Source organism: Talpa europaea (genome assembly GCF_964194135.1).
Source record: "Talpa europaea genome assembly, chromosome: X".
Classification (NCBI taxonomy): Eukaryota; Metazoa; Chordata; class Mammalia; order Eulipotyphla; family Talpidae; genus Talpa; species Talpa europaea.
The window spans coordinates 9,825,690-9,851,878 of NC_140081.1; the positions used below are offsets into that span (position 1 = coordinate 9,825,690).

At 50.9% G+C, this 26,189-nt stretch overlaps 1 protein-coding gene across 4 annotated transcripts in view; it reads right to left on the reverse strand.

The window, feature by feature from the left end:
• The window catches only part of MAP7D2 (MAP7 domain containing 2), a gene marked incomplete at both ends in the record, with an annotated part of 76,354 nt that overhangs the window by 28,808 nt on the left and 21,357 nt on the right, over window positions 1–26,189 (reverse strand). For 3 of the 4 annotated variants that reach the window (XM_084259164.1, XM_084259163.1, XM_084259161.1), the window contains 3 exons: window positions 1,753–1,867; window positions 7,860–8,023; window positions 9,062–9,139. In XM_084259164.1, coding sequence (XP_084115290.1) covers window positions 1,753–1,867; window positions 7,860–8,023; window positions 9,062–9,139 — 357 coding nt within the window. Of the gene's footprint in view, window positions 1–811; window positions 911–1,752; window positions 1,868–7,859; window positions 8,024–9,061; window positions 9,140–26,189 lie in introns of all 4 variants that reach the window. The other variant, XM_084259162.1, reaches the window with a different exon arrangement.

Here is a 26,189-nt window from a genome sequence, read left to right on the forward strand (position 1 = left end):
TCAACTCTACCTGCCCCTCTTTGTTTTGGGGAAGACCAGTTCCTGGATTATAGTGAAATTGGCCCATGCAGCAAAGTCTCTGCTGCACAGCAATACAAAAAAAAATTATTTTTTTGTCAATGGAATGCTGGAAACCAAGGATATCTATTCTTATTGCTAGAGTCAGGTCTCCTGTATTGCTGGTAAATATTGCATCCCTCCTACACCTTGTTTTTTCTTTGTCAGCCAAAGATGGGTTGAATTTCTAAAGTCATTAACTGGGAGCAAAGTTTTGCTAGTTCTGGTTTTGATCTAGACTCTGAATTTCCCAGGCCTGTATCCAAAACTGAGAGTCTATTACAGAGTCAACTTATATCCCTGTTTGGATAAATACCCAATCATTCCCTCTTCAACACCTCTCCAAGAATCCATCACGTCAACACACAGAACTCAGCGTGATTACAGATTTTGGTAAGCAAAAGTGACTAGAACACCCTATTGCTTAATGCCCAAAACCGATTAATGAATGAATGTGGAAGAATCTAAATGCACAAAGATCAAATAGTGACAAGATTTTCAAGGCAGACATTGGTGAGCTAAGAATGAAATGTGTCCAGGGTGCTAGGCTGTAAGGCATGCACAGCTCCATGATGACAGCGGAACAAAGAAAGATGGTCATATGTCATTTACATCTCTAGAAAAATAGGAAAAAAGTTCTAAGGGGTAAGACTCAGAAATCAATTGTAAAAGTGCTGGAGACAGACACGGTGATGGAGGAGGGTGATCAGAACAGCCATCACAAACGCCATGGCATGGTGAAGCTGGGCTATACCATTGGTGGGCTCGGCAGCGGCGGCAGCGGTCCCTGGGTCCAGAGGGAGGGTGCTGGCTGCTAAACCTAGAGGAGGGGGTGGGGTATTTTCTGATTCACCTACACAGCAAAAAGAAAAAAAACACCAAAAATCAGAGCAAAGAGGGGTAAAAGAAAAAAAATCTCAATTTCTGATTTTAGTTTCTCACAGGAAATTAGAAAAAGGAAATTAGAAAAAGGAATTGAGATAAGTATACTCACTGATAGAAGGTTACAAGCATAATATAGCAAGGTCAGGAAACTGCACTCTATAGAGGCAAACCCATTAGCTCTAAGAAGGAGAGACTACACAATCCTGCAGAGTAAAATCAAGATCACGGACATGCAGGAAGACAGCAGGAAGAGGGGAAGGTTACCCAGAGTCTAGCAACAATCTATACATTAAGCACTTGAAATTTTAAAGATGAGTATGAGCTGGATAATGACATAAATAAGTCACCTAAAACAAAATGAAAAGAGCAACAAAAATTAATAATGAGGAGGGGAAACCCAGCCCCCCTCAGAGGGCAGCTGCTGCTCAGCCTCTCCCGTCATGCTGCAGTGGCGCCGCAGCCAACACAGCCTGCTGCCACCTTCCGTCCCTGCGGCCAGACGGCCGGGCATGCCGCTGGATCCCCTAAACCCGGCTCGGCATTCATTTTCTTTGCTATTCTCTTGCTTTCCCTCAAAGCCCAGTCACTGTATCAACTGCTGTTTGCCAGCAAGAAGGCACAGATCCTCCTGAGGAGAAATGTATCCCCGGGAAGCGTGGCAGTTTTTAACAGCACATCTGAAAAGGGTACTTGCGGACCTGTGCAAAGCATCCCCCAGATCCTGTGGGTGGGAGGGCAGGCAGGTGCAGCCGTGACCACCATCTCCCACAGGGCCCTGCGATGCGAGACTTGCGGAACAGCTCAACTCACCATCTCGACCTCCGGGCCCCCCCGCCAGCGAAGATGCTCCCCACGAGCACTTCTTCTTCAGCTCCAGCTGCTGTGTGCGCTCCAAAGACCTGCGCATCATCGCCTCCAGCCGCTCCTGTCCAGTTCACACCAGAGAGAACAAGATTAAGCTCTCAGCCCTGTTGAGCTGCCACGCCTCAGCGCCGGGGTGAGTCACCAATGAGGGCCTTCTATGCTCAGCATCCCAAACCCAGGGACACGTGCACTCTCCCCCACGCCAGCTCCTCCTGTGCTGGGCGGAGAGTAAACAATGCAGCCAGTGCTGGCTCCCAGCTCGGTTTGTTTAAGAATGCCAGCCAAGCATTAACTCCTTGAGGCCAGTCTCAAGGCCAGCATTGCCCCATCCAACAGGAGAGCTGAACTGTGCTCTAGACCCAACCGCCTCCTCTCTAGTTGCAAGTGGAAAGCAGTCCAATTTGAGAACATTTAAATTAAAATGTCATTTGAATTTGGATAGCCTGAAGTATAACTTTTTGGGGTGACACATGACTTCGAGATTCATTTTGCAAAGTCCCATTTTTACCTTAGGACTTAATAAAGGGGAACTGAACAATGTTTAGCCAGTAGAGAAAAACAACAGCTAGGTTTCCCTCTTCACAGAGCACTGCAGAGAAGCATTCTCCTGTGTTACCCAACTGTCATTTTCATAAAGTTGGACCTGAGTGCTGGCAGATATCTCCTTGGCACTGGTGTGGAGTTCTATTAATTCTGCACTTCCTGCCACCCCAATTACACTACAAATACCAAATCCTCTCCCCTGCCTCTACTGGAGAAGGCCTGGAACAAGGAAAAGGGCTAAACCTGGACAGGCTCCCAAACAAAAAGATATTATTTACGCATGGCTTAGATAAGCAAGGAAGCAAGTTCACTTGGGGCAGCACCAACTGTGATTTAGAGCGAGAGGAAAGGCTACTTTATTTCACTTACTAGAAACACTGGAAGGTCACTGAGGGAGTATCTGGATCTGTCCCCTTTGTCTACAGCAGAGGGATGAGATGGGCATTTTCCACATCTCAGCCTCCTCTGCATAATTTTCCCTGGAATAGCACTTTGCTAAGAGATAACCCTCTCAGGGGACCTTGTGAGCAGAAAGGGGATTTTTCTCCTCCTGTAAGTCTCCAGTTTGGATTTGCTATTAACTGCACTCTAGTTTTTGGCTGAGATTCTACAATCATGAGTGTGCGTTTCCCAGCAGAATCCAGTCCTCACAACCCCAGCCCACTGAATGTGATAGCCAACCCTGGTGGTCAGCCTGATAAACGTTGGAGCTTGGAGGGACTAGAACTTCTCGACTATGTGACACTTGCAATACAGTCGCCTGAGACTGGGGCTGACTAGTATTTCATTATATGGCTTTTTAGTATATGTGCTGCCGAAGCGAGCACTCATTATATGGCTTTAACACAAAGTATTTAAGCAATGACCTAATTTAAGTGTTGAAACCTTTTTCTACCTTAAAGGGAACTGAGTACTGTGGGTTATGAGTGATTTCCTCCATGCGTCACAAGACAGTCTTTCATCTACTAAGAGGCCAATGAGAATAAACCACCAAGACTCGCTGGGCCAATGTTACCACCGAGCCGCTAAGGACATAACTTCAAGGAAATGCTCACCCAAGCCCAGACCCGCTCCCGGGCTGTTCAGTTACCTCCAGAAAAAATACCGCTGCCATCCATCCCTAATGCACTGAGCTGCTCTAAATCCCATCATTCCAGATTCATTCCTTTGAACCACAGGTAGGCTGATGAAAATGAAGCTATACCCCTCAGAGAAAGACACTCAGTGCCACCCACTTTTGGAGGTATGAAAAACAGGCGGGAACCAAGCTCTATGGTAAGGGAACTTATGGAACCCAAAGTGGTCAAAATGGGATGATTCAAACATGCCAGAGCGGTGGGAGAGCTACGGTAACCACAGCTGAGGGAGAGATCGTACACTGTCAACCTATTAACAAGGATGTAAAGCAATGGAACTTCATCGTACAAAAATAAATATCAAAAAAAAAAATGCCGAAACAAAACGTGTCCACTTCAGTCTTGCTAGACTATGGGTAAGTATCAGCCAGCATGGGGGCATCTTTCTGTTCCTTCATGCGATGGAATGGAAAGGATCCTAGCTTTGGAAGCAGGGCGTGAGGATTCAGATCCCACCATGGCCACCTTTTGGCCCTGTGACCTGGAGCTCAATATTTAACATCCTTGGGCTTTCACTCCCGCATCTGTAGAAGGGGTATTACCTACCTCACCACATCAATTAGCTAGGGAGTCCTCAACCAAAGCTAACAGACTCTAAAACTGAAGAGCAGGATTTTATTAACAGGGCAGTTTATGGCAATGATTCTCAAACTTGAGAGGGCCTGCATGAGAATCCCCTCGAGGGCTGGTTAAGACCCCTAGAGTTTCTGATTCTACAGGTCCGGCAGAGCCTGCTGAGAACTGACAATTCTGACAAGTTTCCAGAGATGCCGGCGCTGCTGGTCTTGGGAACCAACCGGCAGGCCTTTTATGAGCTCCAAGCACTGTAAGAACCACTGGTTAGGGCCTCCCTGGTGGCGTAGGCAGTTGAGCGCAGCGCTGTGAAGCTGTCCGTACCCTCTGCAGCACGGTTTCCATCCCGGCCGGCCTTGGAGCAACTCACATGGCAAGCAGACCTCTCTTGTCACGCCCGCTGCTCCCCTCAGCAGTGTATTTCATCAGTCTGCCTGTTCTGCTCCCCGCTCTGTCTCTGGTGAATCCTCTCACCCTCCCCCACATCTGGCCTGTATCCCAGTTCTTGTATAAATAAAATAAAATCTTAAAAAAAAAAAAAAAAAGAACCACTGGTTAGAGGAAAGGCTGTGCCTGACAGGGAGCGAGAGAAAAGCAAGCCCAATCACATCCGAACAGAATCAATAAATTCGAGAACTGCACACAGCACACTGAACTTCCGCCAAGCGCTGGCTCTCCCCAGCATCATCCGTGGTTCTGTAGAGGATGGGGAAAGGGCAAGGCCGACTCTCTCCTAAGCACATCCTCCAGAGTTGGGTCTTAGTGGGAGGAAGGAAGGAGTAGACCTCACCCTTTCGTTGGCCCCTTGAGTTCTGGCTCTAGGCCTGCCTGGATGAACTGGGCTCCAGCAAAGCACAGCCTGGGCACTGCCCTTTCTGGCAGCATGGAGAGCTGGCTGTGGCTCTTCCGCTATTCTTACCACATGTGTGCTGGGGATGACAGTATGGGGACAAGCCACCCAACCACCCTCAACAGGGCTCTGCAGAGGTCTTCTTTCTTGCATACATATGTCCACATCTGCCAGAAGGTCAGGCAGTCAGCACGGTCCTTTGTCAGTCAGTGCCCTTTGAGAGTGGCGAGCCCCCAGCTTAGCGAAGTTTCTGTTTGGGTGAGTTGAGCAATGTCTGTTTTACACCCAGCAGGATGGGTATATTAGGTATCAAGCAATGAGAGCATGAGAGGTTGTGAAGTGTCAAAATAATAGAGATGAAGCAGCTCTTTGTACAAGCTCTTCCTACTTCTCTGTTTAGCATGAGAACGTGAAGCTGGGAAAGCAGGTCATGCTGTCAGACCCGACCCAGGCAGGTGACAAGTGCTTGTTCCAGCGGTTTGATTCTTGGAAGAACACATCTTGAGGAGAAGGCGGCCTCCAGTGGGAGAATAAGCACAAGGTCAGGGTCTCAAGTGGACACTAAAACTCCCCAGGACAGGCCTGATCAGTCTCCAGCCCTCCTCTGAGAGTTAGGTGGTCTGTGGCCACTTCTGTGTTGGAGACCAGGAGCGTCCTAGGCGAGTCTGGGACTCCCCAGGACAGATGTGAGGAGTTACCAAGAGTGACATCCTGTCAAGCTTAGGGATGTGGAGCCGGGGGTGGGTTGTTAAGGGGGATCTGGGGAATCAGCAGGTCTTTTATGAGCTCCAAAAACCATACCGAGAGAGGAAAGACTAGGTGGGCAACACAAAAACTTTCCAATAAGCTAGAGCAGGAAAATGGGGTGCATGGTATGAAATACCTTCCTGTAGATGCTTCTCCCTAGTCGACGGAGACAGGGGGTGACAAGAACTTCATTTGGGCACCAGGAAGAGGACAGAGCACCTGCACAGACCCGTGCCAGGCAGGAGGCAACCCTCCCGGGGCTCTCCAGCAACCCCCAGGGCAAAAACAAAGGGGCTCCTACAGTGCAGACCATTCCATCCTCTCCAGAGATCATCCAGGAGGACCCCAATCAGGCCCCTGCACCAGCAGAGCACTGTGCGGATGCAGTTTCTAGGCCAGGCTGCGTAGGCAAAGTATCTGAGCTGTACCCAGTCTCCCAGGGCTGAGGAGGTGGCAGGGGGAGGCCCAGCTCTCAGCCCTGCCCGGCTGTGCTCGGGACAAGAGGGAAGCAAGCTAGGCCAGTGTTGGTGCTGGCCAGGGGCTGGCAGCAGCCGCCCTCCCCACCATCACCATGCTAGGGGGAAAAGGCATCCAGGGAACAAACAGAACATGATCCAAAAGCAAAACCACTAAAGATTCAACTGCTTCAGGACCAGCCACCCGGCATGGCGCTCGCTCGCCCGCCTGATTTAAAATCACTACTGCCTGGTAACAGGAAATGAAATGGGGAGTGCCTCAAAGGCACACCTATGTTACCGTAGGGAGTGTCAGGTTTGGGACCTCACAGTGTCCTTTCTTAGAAACTGCAGCCACATGCTTTCTCAGGGCCCAGCAATTAAAATGGAGGATGTCGGGAATCAAAATGGAGACCAGGGAGGAAGGGAACAAGCTGTGCGTGAAGGAATGGAGCATGAGAAGAAAGTGGGCAAGTGCAGAGGGTCACAACAAATACACACAGGCTGGGATAGGCCCTGTCTGCCCCAGTGACCGACTAGCTGCTCGTATCGTGCTTTCCTCTCAGCCCACGGGTTCCACGTATCATCTTTTCTGGGTAGCTCTCCCCTGACCTTGCTGCAGCCAAGGTCAGTTGAAGTCACCCGAGGGCCGCCAATATTTCTGAGCAATTAATTATTCTGTGCTAGGTGCTTGGCTGGGAACTTTCATAAAAGTGACCTCGTTTAATTCCTGTAACCACCTCTGCTTTGGCTGAGGAGACAGAGTTAGAGGGGGGTGTGTGGCCACCAGCCAGCAACGTGAGCCAAGGCTAGGACCTCTGCTGAGACGTCCGCTCCCCAAGATGAACAAAGAAATCGCCACCCAAACAAGCGGGCAAAGAGAAGTCTGATACTGTGCGTGTACCTGTCTACACGTTCATGGTTTTTTTTTTTTTTTATGTTCATGTTTTTTAAATTAAAAATAGTAGGAAGGTGTAAAGTCATATTTCAAGAAGCCAGATTTTTAAAAAATGTTGAACTTACACAAACATTTCTGAATCCTATAGCATCGGTGATGAACAAACCTCTATATTGTTGGTACTGAATGATGAGTCATTACACTTATGAATAAAAAATGATCGTCACCTGATACAAGGCTATGATTACATCCTTAAAAATATACTTGTTAAGGAAATCTATACCCCAAATATGCTTTCTAAATATATTTTCAAAGTTTGGTAATAAAGGACTCTGTAGAGGTAATTACATTCCATTTCTCTTTTAAAAGTAACTGGAGAGAAAGAATGATTAATGCAAAGAATTACATTAAAATTCAAATATAACAGCATCTCTGTATTTGAGGGTGGACAAATTTGATTTTCCAGAAGGGAAGGTCAGGTCCATGTTATTCTCTACCGTCACAGCCCCTCCCCAGCCTGGAGTCTGCCATGCCTCGAGGTATGCACCCCCAGTAGAACCGAACCCCTCAGGTCTCTGTCACCCAGCCCCTACCCACAATCCCCTTGAATCCTGGTCAGAGGAGATGGCCAAATGCAGCACCTTCACTTCTGAGACAAGCAAATCAAGGCCCAGAGAGGCCAACCGATCTGTCCAAGGTCACACAGCAAATTACTACCTGAGCTGAACATATACGCCTCACTGCTCCTATTTCCAGGCAGCTTCCACTGGGCCTTGTCGTGCGTGAAGAAGGCCTAGTGACCGACCAGGGGCAAGGCTGAGGGGCAGGGGGTGGGGGTCCGAGGACCTTACCTCCTCCTCCCGGAGCTTCTGTTTCCTCTTCTCCTCCACAGCAGCCCTCTTCTGGTCCTCCCGCTGCCGCTGCTCTTCCAGTTTCCGCCATCGCTCCTCAATTTGCTTCTCGTACTGGAGCTTGGCTCTTTTCTGTTTCTCCAGGATCTGTTGCTCCCGGGCAGCTGGGAAAAGGAAAGGAGAAGCGGTGTCATCATTCGAGCGCGGACCTGGAGAAGCCAGAGTGAGGCCAGAAGAAAGCCCGTGGGCGCCGAGGCTGTGGTGACTCCGAGGAAGGGCTCCGGCTGCCTGCCGCTCGTGGGTGACCCTGGGCACGTTTAACATGGGCTCCCTCTGCCTCAGCTTCGTCCTCCCTGAGGTAGGGACAATCACAGTGGCAGCCTCAAGGTGGGGTCACGCGCCTCCACATAGAAGCCACGACTAGCCCTGCTATCAGAAGCAGGATTTGTCACCATGGCTCAGGCATACATGGGGTTGAGAAAACCTCGGTGCCCCGGCCCGCGCTGCACCCTGCACCAGACACGGAGCTGGGCAGGCAGGGAGACAGTGCGGAAGGCCGGCCTTCCCGCAAGACATTTAAGGGATCTGAACACCCAAATGGCACCCGGCTCAGTTAGGGAGGGGTTCTCAGGAGGATGCAATGCTTGAAGCAGCCAGCAGGAGGCAGTCAGGAAACGAACTTGCAAGCTCGTCCTTTGTCTCAATTGAGCTGGGAAACCACTGTCTACCCTCCTCCTGGCTCCCTGTGGGAAACAGACCATACTGATCTGTCTACAGCCTGCAAGAGGTGAGCCAGCCTTTCTCTAGGGGCTCTCCATCCTCAGCACGTGTCTTAACTGCTGATTTTCTCAGTCCTCCCAAAGAAAGACAGCCCTTCTGCATGGCCCAAAGAGCCCAATTGTGAGCCCAGGATGCTCACGCGAAGGGGTGGCGGCAGTGGCTCTTTCTCTTTTGTTACCACCCATCCAGAGCCCTAGCACAGCGCCCAGAACACAGCCGAGGGTTGGTGTTTGCTGAGTGAGTAAAGTACTCTTCTGAGGCTTATTTAAAATAATGAGTAAACGTGCCAGTGCAGAATCTCCCCCTTTGTCACAAACTGTCTCTGTTCTCTCCCCATTCAGGCACAAACTTCTAATCTCTCAGAAAAGACTCCACCACATCTTCATTTCCTGGGACCCAAATGGCCAAAGTGCGCAACTTACCGAGACATTTTTCTCTTTCTTCTCGTCTTTCTTTAGCTAGTCTTTGTCTCTCGTCAGATCTTAAAAACCCGTCCATGCCTACAAAAGAGAAAATATGATGAACTTCCTCACTCTGCCTAGAGCCAGTCACTAAGGCTGCTGGGCCACGCCCCCTCCCCCCACAAGTGGCCACCCCGAGGGGTACAGCCCACGTTCCCACACTTAACCCCCAAGCTGTCCTCTAGGGGCCCCAGTCCTTTCCCCAGTCCTCTGTCACCTCACCTGGCCCTGGAGGGGTCAGAAAGTGCTAAGTGACAGAGGCCTGGCAGGGAGCAAAAGCCCATGAGGTCTCCCTCAGCCCGTCTCCCAAGGGAAGGGAAGGGCTAAAGCAGACACGGCTCGGGCCATCAGTGACGGCAGCGCGTGGACACGCGCCCCTCTGGAAGGAACCAGCTGCTGGAGACCAACCACTGAGGCACGCCCTGGGTGAACAGTGAAATAATATAACACTCAGGTTCCATCTCGGGTCTGCTACATCGGCTCTCACGGCAATCTCAGCGTTTTAGAAGCACAAAGAAGGAGTATAATGTGCCGCTGCTTGTCTGTCACTTGAATATATGAAAGAAACTAAATGGAACAAATAGCAGTTTCCCCCCAAACATCCCAGGAGCTTGGCATCACTACCCATCTTCTGCAAGAGCCCAAAGGGCTTTCTAATTCAGAGATTAAATGATGTTCCTGGTCCCTGTAGGATTAGAAACAATGTACTGGCACTGTTACAACTGGTCACTCACGAGTATTATTTATATGTAACTTAAAGCACAACGTTCTGGCGAAATTGGCCCTGGTGTTAATACAGTTAGACTCATGTTCCCCGGGCCTGTGTGCCTGGCAGCGTCACACGCTGACTTCCCAGTGTGAACGGCTGTCCCAGGCAGCTTGCAGGGCCTTTCCCGCACTGTCCGTGTCCAGGAGAGGGATGTGGCGTCTGGGATGGCAGTGCAGGTTACGGGAACACGGCCAGAGATGGATGTGACAGACACAGGACGGTCACAGTGCCCCTAGAGCAGCTGATTTTGCAGCAGGGATAGGTAAAGCTCAAGAGAAAAACGCTGGAAGAGCAATGGCGGATACCTGTGCCACTGCCCATGTCTGTTTCTGCCAATTCTTCATGATGAGGCCACCAAAGACATGAACGCCATCGAGGATGTAAAGGCCTGACTGACTTCATTCCTCGTTGCCGGCCTCCACAATCTGACCCCCACTCTCTTCCCAAGTGACCTCAGCACTGGTCTCTCTCCCATTCTCTACCCCCACCCAGCACCTGTTTAAGCCCCACCCTCTTTATAGTCCAAACCTCCCAACCCGCCATGGCCTGTGCCCCCACATGGTTGGCAGAACCCTAATCTCTTTCTGCTTGCCAGGAGAGAGGTGCTCCAGCTTGGCCTCCCTGTGTGGGAGGGAGAGGCTACAGGGGCGAAGAGTGGCTTACACATCCCTAGTGGCTTAGCTCATGTCACTGTCTCCCACAGAGACCCCAAGGCAGCCATATAATCAGGTTCCTCTTTTCTCTAAACACTTCCAGGCCTTCGTCTCTACCTCAAGAGTTCATTCTGTGTGAAAAGCTACAGAGACACTGAGGACTCCTGGCAGATGCTTGCGTCAGCATCCACATTAACTTGTGCACCCATAGTCCCCTGCACTCACCCTGCCCTGCCCATACCTCCCTCTGGATGCTAACGGGCCAGCCCCAGCTCTGGGCCTAAGAACCACTGAAAGTGTTCTTTAAGCAGAAGACAGAAAAAAACAAGGGGGCTGGGGGGAAGAGCTAAACACATTTGAAACCGGCCATATTATCTTGAGGCTTTACCAACAAGACTGTTCCAGGGCCTTGTGTGATTTTAGGCTGCCCCCTTGTGGGCACCTGTAAGAACCACGCCATCAAAACATTTCCCCCGCCCCAAATTTTCATTCTCAAGCTCATATTCATGAGTCATGAGGAGATGACAATCAACAGAGCAGTTGCTGTGAACCAAGGGCACTGCTTGGATTTACTCAGTCCCATTGCCATATGATGACAGAGGTACTGTGATGCTCCTCATCTTGCAGGTGCAGAAAGGGAGGTACAGAGAGGCTAATTAACTTGTCCAAGGTCAAAGCAACCCAGGAACCTGATTCTAGGACCCACACTCTTAATGACTGCTTCCCTAGATGCCTCTCCAGCTGAGGGGGAAAAGGCAACACAATCTGAGTGCCCGTGAAAGAAAGGGGGGGGGGGCCAGCGCTGCAGGTCGGGGACAAATTCCATGCCAGCCCCAGGAACCAGGCTGCAGTCTGTGACATGGCGTCTCACTCATTTGGAAGCACTGAGTCAGCACGACTGTGAGCAAGCACTGGCCCAGCCAGCACAAACGTGGCCACTGTCCAGGCAGGCTAATTATTTGCTTCCTCTTCAAACTGATGGTTTGGAAAGGTTTGCTCAACAGTGTTTTAGAGAGACTGCTGCGGGGTGGGGAGAAGGGGCCGCCAGGGGACTGGAGGGGCACTGTGCCAAACAATTCTGCTTTGGCTCCACGGAGGGGGGGGGTGAAGGGACTCCAGCACCCCAACACTGGTAGCCTGGGGCCTCTGTGCTGCCATACGCCAACCACCAGCCACATGTGGCTATTTCAATTTAAGACAACCAAATGAAATGCACTACAAATTCAGCTCCTCAGTCAAAGGGGCCCATCTTGGGGCCTCGCTAGTCACGTGTGGCAGGTTGCTGCACTGGCAGCAACAAGCCTGCAGCTCACTCCCTTTAGCTGCTCCAGGGCGCATGTGGCTAAGGAGGAGCTCAGAGCTCAACTAGGGTTGAGTTTTGCTGGGTGAGTAAGGCTGAGGTAGGGCCTCTTCCTTTTCTCCACGTGGTGTCTGCTCTGTTGGTTAAAGGAACTGTAGCGCAAACACCTCCAGAACATCTATTCGAAGAGTAATTAACCCACATCAAGTAATTAACCCACATCTCCCACCACTTCCACTGTGTATCTTCTGATGATGGGGGGGGCGCAGCTGAGAGGTCCCCCCAGGCATTCTGAGGGAAGGAGGGTGGAGCACCAACTTGTCCGCCCCTACTTGTTAAGGGCCACAGGTTAAACCAACTATTAGCCCCCCCAGCCACACAGCACCCAGGAGTCCAGGTAGACTACGGTTCACCACAGACTCCGGGCAAGGGAGCTGAACGCTCGCACACTAAGGATACCAGGACGCTTCCTCTAAAGACCAATACACTCAAGTGTTTCTGCTGGATCTGCGTCCAAATAGAAGCCTTCCTTCTGCCTGGTCCAAAATCCCAAAGTGTTTAATTTCCCTCCAAGGACAATTGTCTTTGTCCCTTGTGTTATGTGGATACATACTGTCGCTTATTAAACCAGAGACCCAATTTCATCTTTGAACCCCATGAGAACAGATGGAGGACAGATTCCGTGCTCGCAGCGGGGAGGGAAGAGGAGCGGAAGGGAAGTGGGTGGCTGTAAAAGGCCTTCATGAAGGATCCTTATGTGACGGAATGTTCTTTAGCTTGGCCTTATCAGTGTGAGAGTACAAGTCATTACTGCTGGGGACTGCTGGGCAAAGGGTAGTCCTGCTTATAATTGTAGTGAATCTACAAGGACCTCAAGGTAGAAAGTTTAACTTAAAATAGGTCTGATCCAAGTGCAAAATCCTGGGAGGAACCCAGAGAGAAAGAGGGAGCAGGGGACCGCCTTCCCAGAGGAGTCCCACCCAGAAGGACCAGGGGCACCCATGTCAGCGCCATCCCTGCCGCGGGCTCGCCGCAGTAACCCTTCCCAGGCCCACAGCATCCAGGCCAAGGGTCTCGCAGACACAGGCAGCGCTTCCCTGCAGAAGGAGGATGGAATGCGAAGCGCAAGTGCTGCTCACCGACCAGCTGATGTGAACAGAACCGACAAGGTTTCCTAGCACACTGATTTGCTCTTGCTCGGCGGGACTTCCCATTATCCTTGGGCTGCAGAGCCAGTTTTTAAAAACTAATTTAAAAATGAATTTTATTAGCCTCAGGCACTCTCCCCACTAGAATATTAATGAGCTGTTATTAGTCAATTATTCATGGTCCTAGTAATAACCATTATCAAGATACAAATTTTCTTAGGGCTAGCCAGCTGTGTTCGACTTAAAAATGTAATTGCCTTAAATGAATTTTAAAGGAACCTTCTTAGCCACATACACATGTGCACAACTGCACTGTCCAGAAGAAAGAAAGGGAACCAAACTGAAGAGCTTGTCCACATGGGAAGTCCAATGCAGCCTCCCTCCCCCTCTGTGGAATGGCAGATGCCAATCACTGGCACTCTGATAATCGAAGCCTGGGGGACCACCAGTCCTCAACTGCGCCTGCACGGGGGAATCCCGGCACAGGGGAATCCCAGGGAGCTTTGACCATTACAGAGGCCTGCGACTTCCAGAGTCTGGCCTCCTCAGCTCAGCTGTAGCCAGGCGGCAGTGGTGCTTTAAAAGCTCCCATGTGACTTCAATAAGCAGCAGCAGGACCGAGAACTGTCCTGGCCCACTGCCCCCCACCTCCTGTTCTTGAGCAGCTGCAGAACCTCCTGGAGGGCCTGTGACCCCTGCCCCCAACAGCTGGACTGCTCTCCCTGAAGCCTTGGATGGAGTGGGCTGGGGCAGGCCAGGGAAGTCAGCCTTTCTAATAAGCTCCTGGGGTGCTGATACTGTTGGGTCCAGGGCCCCCGCCATGAGAATTGCTGTTCTAGACTATGCAGATTCTAAAACAGCCCTAGCAAGCCCCGCCTGTGGCTCCTCTGGATTCTGGGAACCCACAGAATATGGGGCTTGCAGAGTGGCCCTAAAACATGTCTTCAGAAAGAATGACAGACCAGGGCCTCCCCGGTGGTGCAGCGGTTGAGCACTGGGCTGCAAAGCTGCCCACAGCCTCTGCAGCGCCGGTTCGATCCCCAGCCACCTGCGAGGGTCCCACATGGTGCGCAGACCTCTCCTGCCGTGGCCGCTGCTCCCCTCAGCAGTGTATTTCGTCAGTCTGCCTGTTCTGTGCCCCGCTCTGGCAAATTCTCTCACCCACCTGCGCTTCTGACTGTACCCAGTGCTTGTATAAATAAATAAATAAATCTTAAGGAAAAAAAAAAAAGAATGGCAGACCACCTGCATGCACCCCCATCCCAACAGTCTACCTTTGCCACAGTCACTGCCCCACATGCTACTGTCTGGGCCTGTCCATTCGCCTTGCCCTTCAAGCTCTTGAAGTGCTCCAGATCCCCAGCACCTTGCACCTGGTACTCAAATATCTGTGGCCTGAATAGATGCTATGTCCCACTGGCAGACCCCAAGTGTGGAGCACTCTAATGTTGCGCCACAAGCGTCTACAAATACAAGCCCTTCAAGCACCCTTGTTCCCATTATCACGCTGGAGTGGTACAGGGAATTCACTGTAAAGAAAGAAAGGGCTTTCCCTGCTGGAAATGAAGCATTCCTCTAAATTCCATCATGGCTCCATGGCTCACAGCCCTTTGCCCTCTTGAATTCAGATCAAGAACCTTCCTGCTCTCATTCTTGGTCCTTAAGCACCGGTGGCTCGGCCCGTCTTCCCCACAGGTCTATGGGGATAGATGCTGCTGAGGACATGAGATGGCTCATGTGGCTCCTGCTGGCACTGTGCCCCAGCAGAGGAACCTACCAGCTGACTACCCACCCTGTAGTATCTCGGCGTTGACCAGTTACTGGGCCAGAGCTGCAAAGGCGCTGACTTGACCAGATGCTGCCTGCAGCTGCTTGCAGCAGCTGGGAAACATCACCAGAGGACAAGGGGTAGTCCAGGGCAACGGCATGCATGCTGGCTGAGCGCCGGCTGAACGGTTTGTGCTGGTTTCCCCTTAGCTCCAGATACAGGCCCCCCGACTGACCTTGGAATCCCATGTTATGTAGATTTCCTGTGCTGGCATAATTAAATTTCTTCTTTTTCTCCCACTAATCTGTCTGATGCTAATTTGATTCCTCAACCCGCTGGAGAAGAACCCTGAGGAGTAAGGGGAAATATCCTTTCCTTCCTGCCACAGTAAACGGACCCTGAGTAAATCCCTTCATTTCTCAGAGCTTTGGGCTCCTCTTCTGTAGAGCGGAGACATCACTGCCTACTTCCCAGGCTGTGGGGGCCCATGGAAGCACTAGGCGGCGGCACAGAGCCGGCGCTCTTCCCCTGGGGTACAGGAGAACACAGACCAAGAGAAGCAGGTTGTGGCAGATGCACCCTGGGCCCCAGGCCACGGAATCACAAGGTCTGCATTTGTCTTCCCAAGAACCCTACAAAATTCCCCCAGGAAACCCCCCACAACTTTCTAAGATGTCACAGTTTCCATTCTAAGACTTGCTCTGCAGAGCTGGTAATTCACTTAGAAACGTTGAGATGACAAAGTCAAAGGTCACTAGAGAAGACAATGAATTAGCCCCTGAGTACTCTCACGCACAGACCCTCATCGTGGCTCCACATCGGGAGGCAGAGTTACTCGGATACCTGTGTTTCTGCAAAGAAATGAAATGCATTTCAACCAGATCCCAAAACACACCGCGCACTCTGTTCACACGGCTCCACCGCTAGTTCAGTGAAACCGACATAACTTTCTACACCCACGTTTTCTTCACCAGGACCCCCTATAATAAAAGACAGATCAACCAGAGACAAATGAACAGAAGTTTAATGACATGTATACCTCCCGTACAGAGGCAAGAGACCCAGGAACACCAAGGAGAACTCTCCAAGGAGGCCCCAGCCACCACTGCAGTGACAAAAATTAAAGGTGTTGGGGGTGGAAGGAGGCGATTCATGGAAGGTGAGGGGAGGAAATATCTGGTAAACAAAGGTTGTCCAGCCACGCAAATAAGCTTCTCAGATGAAAAAATTATGCTTTTCCTTGTATAGGCCCCTTTCGACTGGTAATTTCCTTGATACATGTCAATGTCCCCCAGTGGCTAACTCCGACCACAGTCAGAGCTGCTCCAGACCTGTATGCCAAAGAGGCATATTTTTGGGTGACATATTCTGTCACCCTTCAACAGCTAAGCACATGGTTGAGCAAAGTAACTGCGTGGCTCCCTGCTGAGATCTGACCTCCCAACCACCTTCTTGTGGGTACCAGTCACAGGGCCCAGAGGAAAGTCCCCCACCCTTCTGGGTTCACCTTGGGCTGGATGAGTAATCAGAACAGCATTAAATGGGTTTAGCAAGGGAAAAATCAATTCAACAATACATGGATCGAGAATTTATACGGTTGTAAATGCTAACGAATAGACGACCAGGGATACTTACCCTGCACTTGGGAACCTGAGGTATCAAGGAGAGGGGGGAAACTTGACATAACCGATAAGGAGGGGGCTAGCCCATCCTCACTCTGAGAGTAGAGATTCTCAGAAAGGGAGGGACATATTCACAGATAAAGCTATAACTAGACGACCCCGCCCAAACTACATTCTTCTAGGCTGTGAAAGGGCAGCCACTGCATCTCCAATTAGGAAAAGGGTAGAATTTTAAGGAGTGAGTGTCTCTTCAATTAGGGAAGGGTTAGGGACTCGGCAAAGACAGAAGCTTCTCCTCAGCCTCCAGGGATCTCATTCCCCTGAGCTTATAACAATCTGCATTCTAGCAGTGATGGCAGTTGACCTTCAAGGCTCATAAGGCCTCGACTGACCGCCGATTCCCATACCAAGGTGACAGGAGGCATACTCTGGGCACACTGAGAAAAACTATCTGACCTTTTTGAGGAGACTGACACCCCACAGCACAATCACCTCCCTCTATGTGCCCTCAGTCATCACAGAAGTGTTGCAGTCACAGGACTTTGGACCCTAAACACCCCACACCGGTGATCACAAGAAATAAAATAAAAAAGAACTAAATAAAAAAAAAAAACAACAGAGAATTAGGGACTGGCAAGAGAAGAGGGAGTGCACGCGGACAGCGGAGCGAATGCAGACGTTCATCCCAGGCCCAGGGCATGCAAGGCCAGGTGTCTGAACTTGGCCTGAGGTGCCTTTAGAAATAGAAAGACTGGGGCCTCCCTGGTGGTACAAGGGGTTAAGAGGCAATCTATGGATCTATCCGCAACCTCTGCAGCAAGAGTTCGATCCCCGGCCGGCCAGGGAGCAACCCACATGGTGTAGCAGACCTCTCCTGCTTGCCCGCTGCTCCCCTCAGCAGTGTGTTTCAGTCAGTCTGCCTGTTCTGTTCCCCACTCTGTGTCTGGTGAGTCCTCTCAGCCCCCGCATCTCTGGCCTGTGCCCCAGCTCTTGTTTGCATAAATAAATCCTTAAAAAAGAAAAAGAAACAGAAAGACTGACAGAGCAGGCTTTGGCACGGGCACCTGGAGGCTTGCTTGTTTCAGGGCTCCGCTCAAGGGGTTAGGCTCTGATCCTCAGAAAGAACAGCCCCGCCCCTAACATCCTGCCATCCCCAAACAAGCACCAAGCAGGCAGCTGGCTGGGTACAGCACCTGTGAGAGAGTGCTCTCGCCAGCAGCCCGGGCTCCAGTCCCACAGAAATCGGGGGGGGGGGGGGCACTGATGGGGCAGAAGAATGGGGGGGGGGGGTGAGGGTAGTGTGTGTGGCTGTGAGCATGCGCTCAGAACACTGCCTGAGCCGTGATAGCCAGCCCTAACCCAGCAGGAGGACTGACCCTCAGCAGCAGGGCAGAGGCAGGGTCACAGCTGCAGGCCAGGGAAGGGAAGTGGGTGTTTACAGTGAGGGGCTGTTGTATGAAAATGCAAGTGCCCAACTCACCATCCTAATACAAAACTCAGAGAGGCCTTAGACAGCTGGTAAAAGGGCCAGGCGGGGGTGGGGGGTGGGATAAATGATTCTTCCTATCTGCTGTTTTCAGCAACAAAGTACAAGCAACTTACAAGCACCTCTTTGGAACTGAGGATGGTTGGAGCAGCTAACAGCTGATAAAGAGAAATCAGCTGTAGTTTCCCGTTACTAATGCTGTCATTTGAAGTTCTGTTCCCAGTGGCGTGTATGTTTAATGACCATGAAAGTAAAAGATGTGTTAAGGATCCTGGAGACCCTTCAGGTCAATCTTTATGCTGCTCCCAGCCCAGGTACTGCAAGATACCAAGCCTTTCCGTGGGGAAAGCCCAGCCCCTCAGCATGAGCAAAGCAGCCTAGAGAGCTCCTTGTCCCAAGTCCCAGATTGTGACCCTGTTTCCTAAGCGTTTCCACACGCCGACATGCTCCCTCCCTCCCTTTACTGACACTGATTTGGCAGGAGCCATGTTCCCAGACGGCCCTCTCCACCATTGCAGCCCTCTCACTGAGCCCCAAACGTGAACTTAGACCGCTGATGAGCAACTCAAGCACCCAATACGAACCCTCCCACTGCAGGCCTCTTTATGCCCTCTCAACTGGCAGTGGCCCCAGCTCCGCCTCAGAGCCACCCCAGCTATCTCGGGGAGCAGAGGGACGGCTGACAGGGCTACTGAAAGGGCACCAGGCATCTGTGATGAGCGCAGGCCTCCCACCCTGGCCTTGGCTCCAAGAAGATCCATTTGTTTCAGAACAAAATAGTAAGCTAAAAAGGCTAGGAGAAATCACTCTTTGTCCCGCAATTTGGAGACATATTAACAATTTTGAAAGTTGTAACCTCCTCTTCCTTTCCTCCCTGAAAAGTGTGCCCAATAGGGTTGCTCCCTCTAGTCCCAGCCCACGAGCCCAATCCCGCAGCCTTAGCAAACTGCAACATAATTCTGCCAGGAGGCTGGTCCTCAAGGGCACGTTGAGTCCTTGAGGCAGAAACAGCTTCCTGGCTCAAACAGATTCTTTTTAGACCACAAGAGCAGAGCAAAGCCACCTTGGTCATCATTCAGGGCAGTCTGGTGTGTCCTGCAAAGAGTCTTGCAGATATGCCAGCCTGTTGACTAAATTCACCCACCAACACCACCCCCACTCCAAAATACCTATTCGGAAAAACAAAAGGCAGGTAAATCTTGAAGTTCTCCTTATTGCTGCTCAAAAGTTTATTTTGAGGGGCCTCTCTGGTGGTGCAAGGGGATAAGTCTCAGCACTAGGAAGCTATCGGCAGCCACTACAGCATGAGTTTGATCCCCGGCCAGGGAGGTGACCCACATGGTGCAGCAGATCTCTCCTGGCTCACCCACTGCTCCCCTCAGCAGTGTATTTCAGTCAATCTGCCTGTTCTGCTCCCCACTCTGTCTCTGGTGAATCCTCTCAACAGCCCCACCCCCCCACACACACCCCTCTGGCTTGCACTCCAGTTCTTACATGCATAACAAACTAAAATAAATCTGAAAAAAAAGGTTATTTTGAAAACAAGCGAACAGATTATCACATTGTCTGGAGCAAAGGTAAAATGTGGGCCTTGAGTTTGATTTCAAAGACAGATTTCTGCAAAGTTAAACAAGGCCTGCAGAGGTGAGGGCCCGAGGTATATGGACATGTGGCCACAGCCTTCTCTTGGCTGTTGCACAGAAAAAGCTCCTGCCACTCGCTGTGGTTTTGTCTGCCCACGGGCACCTTGCTTAGTGTCTCCTTCATTGTTTTTTACTGCAAGAAGAGAAAAACATGTATTTTCAAATCCTGCATGCTGCCTTTCATCAGCAAAATTCCCCATCAAAGAACATATATAGTATTTAAGCATGCCAGCCCAGCACAGCAAACCACAGTAATTCACACCATTTCATATTAGCCAACTGTCACACTTAAAGGTCACCATACTATGCATTTCTATCACAGTTGATCCCAACGAGCGTTAAAACGACCGCTGCCTTTAAAAACAGCCTGCTACGCAATCCTTGCACACTCAGTGTTCTCAACCAGGGATGACTGTGCGCCCCCGTTCCCCAAACACCTGGCAATGTCTGGAGATATCCTGGGTTGTCACCGCTGGGAGTGGGGAGGGTGTGCTATTGACAGCTAGGAGGGAGGTCATGGAGACTGCTAGCCACCTTAGAATGCACAGGACAGCCCCCCAACAAAGAATGACCAATTCCAAAGGTCAGTACTGACAAGGCAGAGAAAGGATGCTCTGGTCAGCGCACTGTGTGTGACAACCAGAAACCCCTTTACAGGACCACATCCATATGCAGGGGTAAGATAAAAAGCTGGAAAATCACAAAGAATAACATGCTCCCTATTTGGGTAGCTTTGTTAAAAAATAGCTACCCTATTTGGGTAGCAATTTGTAGTAAGAGCGACCAGATTTTTCGGATTTTTAGAAATTCTTCAAAAACAGAGACTCAATCAAGTGCCCACAGGCATCTGACACCACAGACAGGCATGATCTGCTCCCCCAGTTAGGGCCATGGCTAGTAGCACTAGTGAGGGCTTCCTAACAACCACTATGGAACAAGCTGCCCGCGCACATTCTGGGGTGGCAGTGCAGTGAAACCACGGCGAGACTCCGCAGCAGGGGTCAACACGCTGTATTGCCCTGGGCATCTGGAGAGAGAGAGAGAAGGCTTCACCTCCAGGCCTCCTCTCAACAGGCCCACTGGGGAGGGCAGATACACTCCACCGTGTCCTTCATCAGGTCCTACAGGGAAAGGCATTCCCTCCTCATCACAATCCTGCTATAGAAACAACTCAGACTGTGTCTTACAAATCTTCTGTCCACTCCCACGGGCACCAGGGAAAGAGGGAGAAAAGATGGACGGAAGCAGCACTGATTTCTGTAAAATACAATAAGCATTTGAAAACAGGGCTTACTTGACTTGATCAGCACTAAAAGTTATATGTGCTTATCAAAGTTATTTTTTAAAAAAGAGCATTTCTCTTTGAGCACCTGTTCACCATAAAGACTCAGTCAAATGTAGGCTGCCTCACAACTGCAGTCACCGCATCCCTTTTTATAGTAACAGGAAGGACGTCAATGTTCCCACGGCAACTGAGGTTTCACTCATCAATAGGCAGCAGGAACTCGAGGCGCACTCTATCAATGTGACTATCAGAAGTGGCCTATTCTCTGCTCAGGACAGGGCACGATGGTCCTGGTCCAACACACACCAGACCTAGAGGGTTACCAAATGTCAGGAACAGAGATAAGGAGCAGGTATGGGGACATTCTTTCTGAAGTTTGCCTCCAGGTAGTCACTCAAGCTTGTAACAAGACATTTGCACCAACTCTCTCTCAGACCTTCCCTGTGCAGAGAGGTGTCAGCAGGGAACATGGCAAAGCTAAAGGCAACTCGAAGATAGGGGTTCTTGAGGTGCCACTTTCTCAGAGCACTCCCCCACTTGTCCTTCCACTTCACCCTCACACGCCTGAGGCCCAGCCTGCACCCAATCCTGTCTCTCCAGCCCACCCGGGTGGGTCCAGGTTCAGCCGCAGAAACTCTGTCCCCTCAAGTTCAGCCTCATGGTGAGTGAACAATCCCAACAAGAGCTTTTAAACTGGAATGGATCAGAATCAGCAAGGAAAGGACACATCTCAGCCTGGAGAGGTGAATGCCACACAAGCAGGTACTGAACAGCAGTTGGCACCATTTGTGGAAAGAGTGGATAGAGCCACCCACGACTTGGGGGCAAGGTGATGAGGTAAGTCTGCTGATGCGGGAACGACTGAACCTCCATATGCAAAAAAATAAAAAACAAAAAACCAAAAAAAAACTTCAAAATACAACTCTATGTAAAACCTGAAACTTCCAGAAGAAAACATAGCAGAAACTTCATGACCTTGGGGTAAGCAAGGATTTCTTAGAACACAAAAAACTCTTAACTATACAAGAAAAAAAAAAAAGATAAATCACACTTCATCAAAATTCAAGTCTTCTGCTCTTTAAAACATACCACTGAGAAAAAGAAAATGCAAACCAGTCAAGAAAATACAATGCAGATGTCTGACAAAGAACTTGTACCCAGAATATAGCTAAAATTTAAAACACTTTTTTTTTATTTTATAGAGGCATGTTTTATTTATTTTATTTGTTTGTTTGTTTTGTTTATACAAGCACTGGGTACAGTCAGAAGCGCGGGAGGGTGAGAGAATTCACCAGAGCCAGAGCGGGGAGCAGAGCAGGCAGAAGGACCGAAGGACACTGCTGAGGGGAGCAGCGGGCGGCAAGAGAGGTCTGCGCGCCATGTGGGACCCTCCTCCGATGGCCGGGGAGCAGCCGGGGATCGAACCGGTGCTGCAGAGGCTGCGGGCAGCTTTGCAACCCAGCGCTCAACCACTGCGCCACCAGGGAGGTCCAGTTTTGTTTTGTTTTAAAGATTTATTTATTCATGCATACAAGAGCTGGGGTACGGGGCAGAGGCGTGGGGGTGGGGGGGTAAGAGGATTCACCAGAGACTGAGTGGGGAGCAGAACAGGCAGTTTGACCAAAGTTCACACTGCTGAGGGGAGCAGCAGGTGAGTCAGGAGAGGTCTGCTGTGCCATGTGGGTAGCTCCCTGGCCAGGGATCGAACTCGTGCTGCAGTGGATGCGGATAGCTTCACAGGCTGCGTCTTAACTCCTTGCGCCACCAGGGAGGCCCCGAAAAAAAAAAGTTTTTAATCCCACAAAAACTGGCCCACAAAAGCACTGCTGAGGGTGTGATGTGACCAGAACTCTTCCTCCCTGCAGGTGAGAACGTGACCCCATACAACTAAGTGCCGAGGAAAAGTCTAGCAGCCCCTCTCGCGGTGAAAGCATCCATTTTTCAGACGACCCAGCCACCTCGCGCAGGGATTTACCCAAGAGAAATGCACACACTTGTCCACAAAGGGGCCTGCACATGGATGGCCACAGCATCTCTGTTCTTAGCCAAGTCTCCATCAGCAGGAACACTGCAGTGTCTGCTCAGTGCAAGGCACACACCGAGCAACAGAAGGAACGAAGCGCTCATACACACAGCACGGATGACGAAGACAGAGCAAAAAGGACCTTCGGCAGGATTCCATTTATACAGAACGTTAAAAGTGGCAAAACTCATGGCCAGCAAGAGGATCAGTGCTGGCCTGGGGGTGGGGAGTATCTGAAGGCACAGGGACAGCGTCAGGCCACGGGTCTGTACGTTCCCTGTGGTGATGCTAGCCAGGGTGCACGCATCTCTCAGAAGCCTGGCTCTTGGCGCACTTTAAATGGGTGCATTTTCTTATATGTAAATACTATACAGACAGATGTGTGTATGCACATAAATTACGTGTGCGTGCTCAATACATTTAATTTAAAACATACAGTTTCCCAAACTCCTCCTCAGATCGAGTGAACCGGCATCTCCGAGGAGGGGGTGAGAACTGACTTTCCAACAAGCAGCTCAGATGGTTGTGAGAACTGGACAAATGAGGCCATACTGCGTTACCCCACTTCGCAGGGTGGCAAAGGGAGGCCTAGTGAGATGACGTGGCTCGGTGAGGGTTGGGATAAATAGTCAGCGTTGCCCCAGCTCACAGGAGTGAGGACATAGCAGCGTTTTATCCGCAAGGGCAGCGCGGAGGGAACAGGGCAGGGAGGGGGCTGAGTGCAGTGCTCCATCCAAGCTGCAGTTAGTGGGCCATAATAAAAAGCAGTAAATAAATGATCTCCATTGAAGGCAATAAGAGCCCAGTTCACATTAATAAGTCATTTAAATATTGTTCTGTCTACATCAACTAGCTTCTTAGATGCATCCCTGGGTCTGAGAGCCTGAACAGACCATTGCCCAGGGGACTCTAGCCCCCGGCCATACCAGTCTGCTGTCTCTTGTTTGAAGGAGCCAGGTCTGCCTCACCTCCAGGCCTCTGGACAAGCTGTGCCCCGGCCTGGAAGCCCTCCTCCCCCAGTTACCTCCTCCACGCCAACCCTTGCACACATGCTTAGAAGATTAGCGGATGAGCCACCACTTCCTCCAGGAAGCATTCCTGGCTCTACCCTGTATCCCAGGAGGGAGCATTCCCTGTGTTCCCACAGGTCCTAACACCCCCCCCGCCCCCCGTCACTGCAGTGGTGCTACTCCAGTTCTACTGCGTCCTTTGAGCTCATCTACCACTGTTTTCCCAGCACTCAGCCCCGAGCAGCTCTCAGGAAGTATTTGTTTTGAAGAATGCAGATATAATTCCATCCACTTATCTGCAAGACCTCTAAGCTTGGTGCCCTATTCATCAGCTTCTAAATATTGGTGCCCTATCCATCAGCCTCTAAATATTGGCTGTCACATTCAATTCTGAGGGCAAATACCTCTATGGCTCCCCAGAGAGTGGCAGGGTGTAGGGGGCTTGGCTGGGCTCAGACAGGTGCCTGCAGACCCAGACACTGCAGAACCCAGTCAGCTCTGGCAAGAGCATCATCAAACCAAGAGATCTGTGTGTCATAATCGCTGACATAACCTGGCAGCCAGAACAGATGAGTCTGGCTCTCACCCAGATGCAGATAACTGATGGGTGAATGGCAGCTCTTTCCTTATCCACCCCGGTGGGGTCGGTTTTAGGAAGGTTGGCTTAAACTGGTGGTTCTCAAACTTGACTTTGCATCAGAATCACCTTGAGAACTTGTAAAAATAGGCAGTGAGACCCATGAGTTTGCATTTCTAACAAGTTCCCAGGTGACAAAGATGATATGGTATCATGGGGAAGTCCACTTTAAGAAGCCCGCTTAAACTGCTTAAACCACAAAGAGACTCGTAATCTCATTTATCAAGAGGTATTTAGGAAGAGACTTGGCGTTCCTTCAGTGGTTACAATATAGCTCAAGATCCTTTTGCTTTTCTACTCAGCCATCCTCAGTGTGTCTCCCCACCTGGCCACAAGATGGCTGCCACAGCGCCCGCGTCACGTTCTCACAGGTGAGCAGGTGAAGCAGGATGAAGAGGGTAGGAGTTAAAACTGGGAAGAAGGGGTTCTTTCTTCATGTTCACATCTCTTTGATCCCAGAATGAGTCCCAATCATCTTCCTCTTAAATTTCTGTGGCTGGTATTGGGTCACAGGACTGCGAGGGAGGCCGGGAGAGCAAATACACAACAAAGGGGAATGGAACCACCGAGGATGATTGAGGCTTGAAGTGACTTCAAACCCAGTCCCACCGCTGTCTACTGCAGGACCCGAGCTCTGCAGAAGGGAAGAACGGCTGTTGGGAAGGCAGCGAGCAGCCTGCCCCACTGTTCATCCTCCCAGGCGGACCCCTCACTGCCAGCCAGGAAGGGGGTGTCCCCAGACAAAGCCTGCACCAGCCTGCTGCTAAAAACGAATCAGGAGCCACATGCTAACCGTGTGACAAACTTAGTCAGCTCCCTCCGCCTCCCTCCTTGTGAAAATGAGGTTAATTCTGCCTTTGTCACAGGGCAGAGGGGAGAACTAAAATAAAAGAATGGGTTTGTCCATGTTTGGCTTCTTCCAGACTGAGCTCTGGGAAGCAAGGACTGGGCGGACGCTATCACACAGCACAGGCTGGCACATGTCAGGCACCGAGAACCGAGAGCTTCTTTTAAGCACCTGTCTTTAGACTCTGTCAGGGCCATTTATAGAAACACCTTCTGGGGATTTTCACACTGGAGGAGATGCTGCTGAGGCAGGAGCTGGAGGAAGCGAGGACTGCCGTGGACGGCAAGGAGAGCAGGCCAGCTACTGTGAGAACAGGGTGGAGAGGTTTATGGGGGTGTGATTCAGCCGGGTTTGTGTTCCGACAGGACACTGAAAGGACACTGCCATGCAGGAGGGGGGGTCGGGTCACACCCACAGGATGTGCCGCAGAGGCCACACCCAGGCTGCGTCTCTCCTGCCGACCTTGACCAACTCGTGATGCGCTGACTCTGGCACTGGCAGACAGGACGAGAGGGTCCGGATACGTGTCACTCACATTTGCTGTCCCGGGACAGAATAACCGAGGGATGTTACTCTGACCGAAAGACATGGCCTGGCCTGGTCATTGCATTCATTTGAAGGTGCTAGAAAGCAAACCTGCCAGTGCTTTCCAGGCCTGGAATGGCTGCTCGCCAGCTCTGACCCACGTGAGGCTGCGGGCCGTGCGCTTCAGGTGCCTCTCATCTTACTACAGCCTCAAGCGGAGGTGTTATTCATCCCATTTTACTGATGGGAAACTGAGGGCTTCGAAGAGTTTCTCCAAGACGACACTGCGTTAAGGGGCTGAGGTGCCCTCCTGCTCAGTCCCTGCCCTGGCCCTCTCCTGAGGGTCTGAAGGCTGCGCCTGCCCCTAACTCCA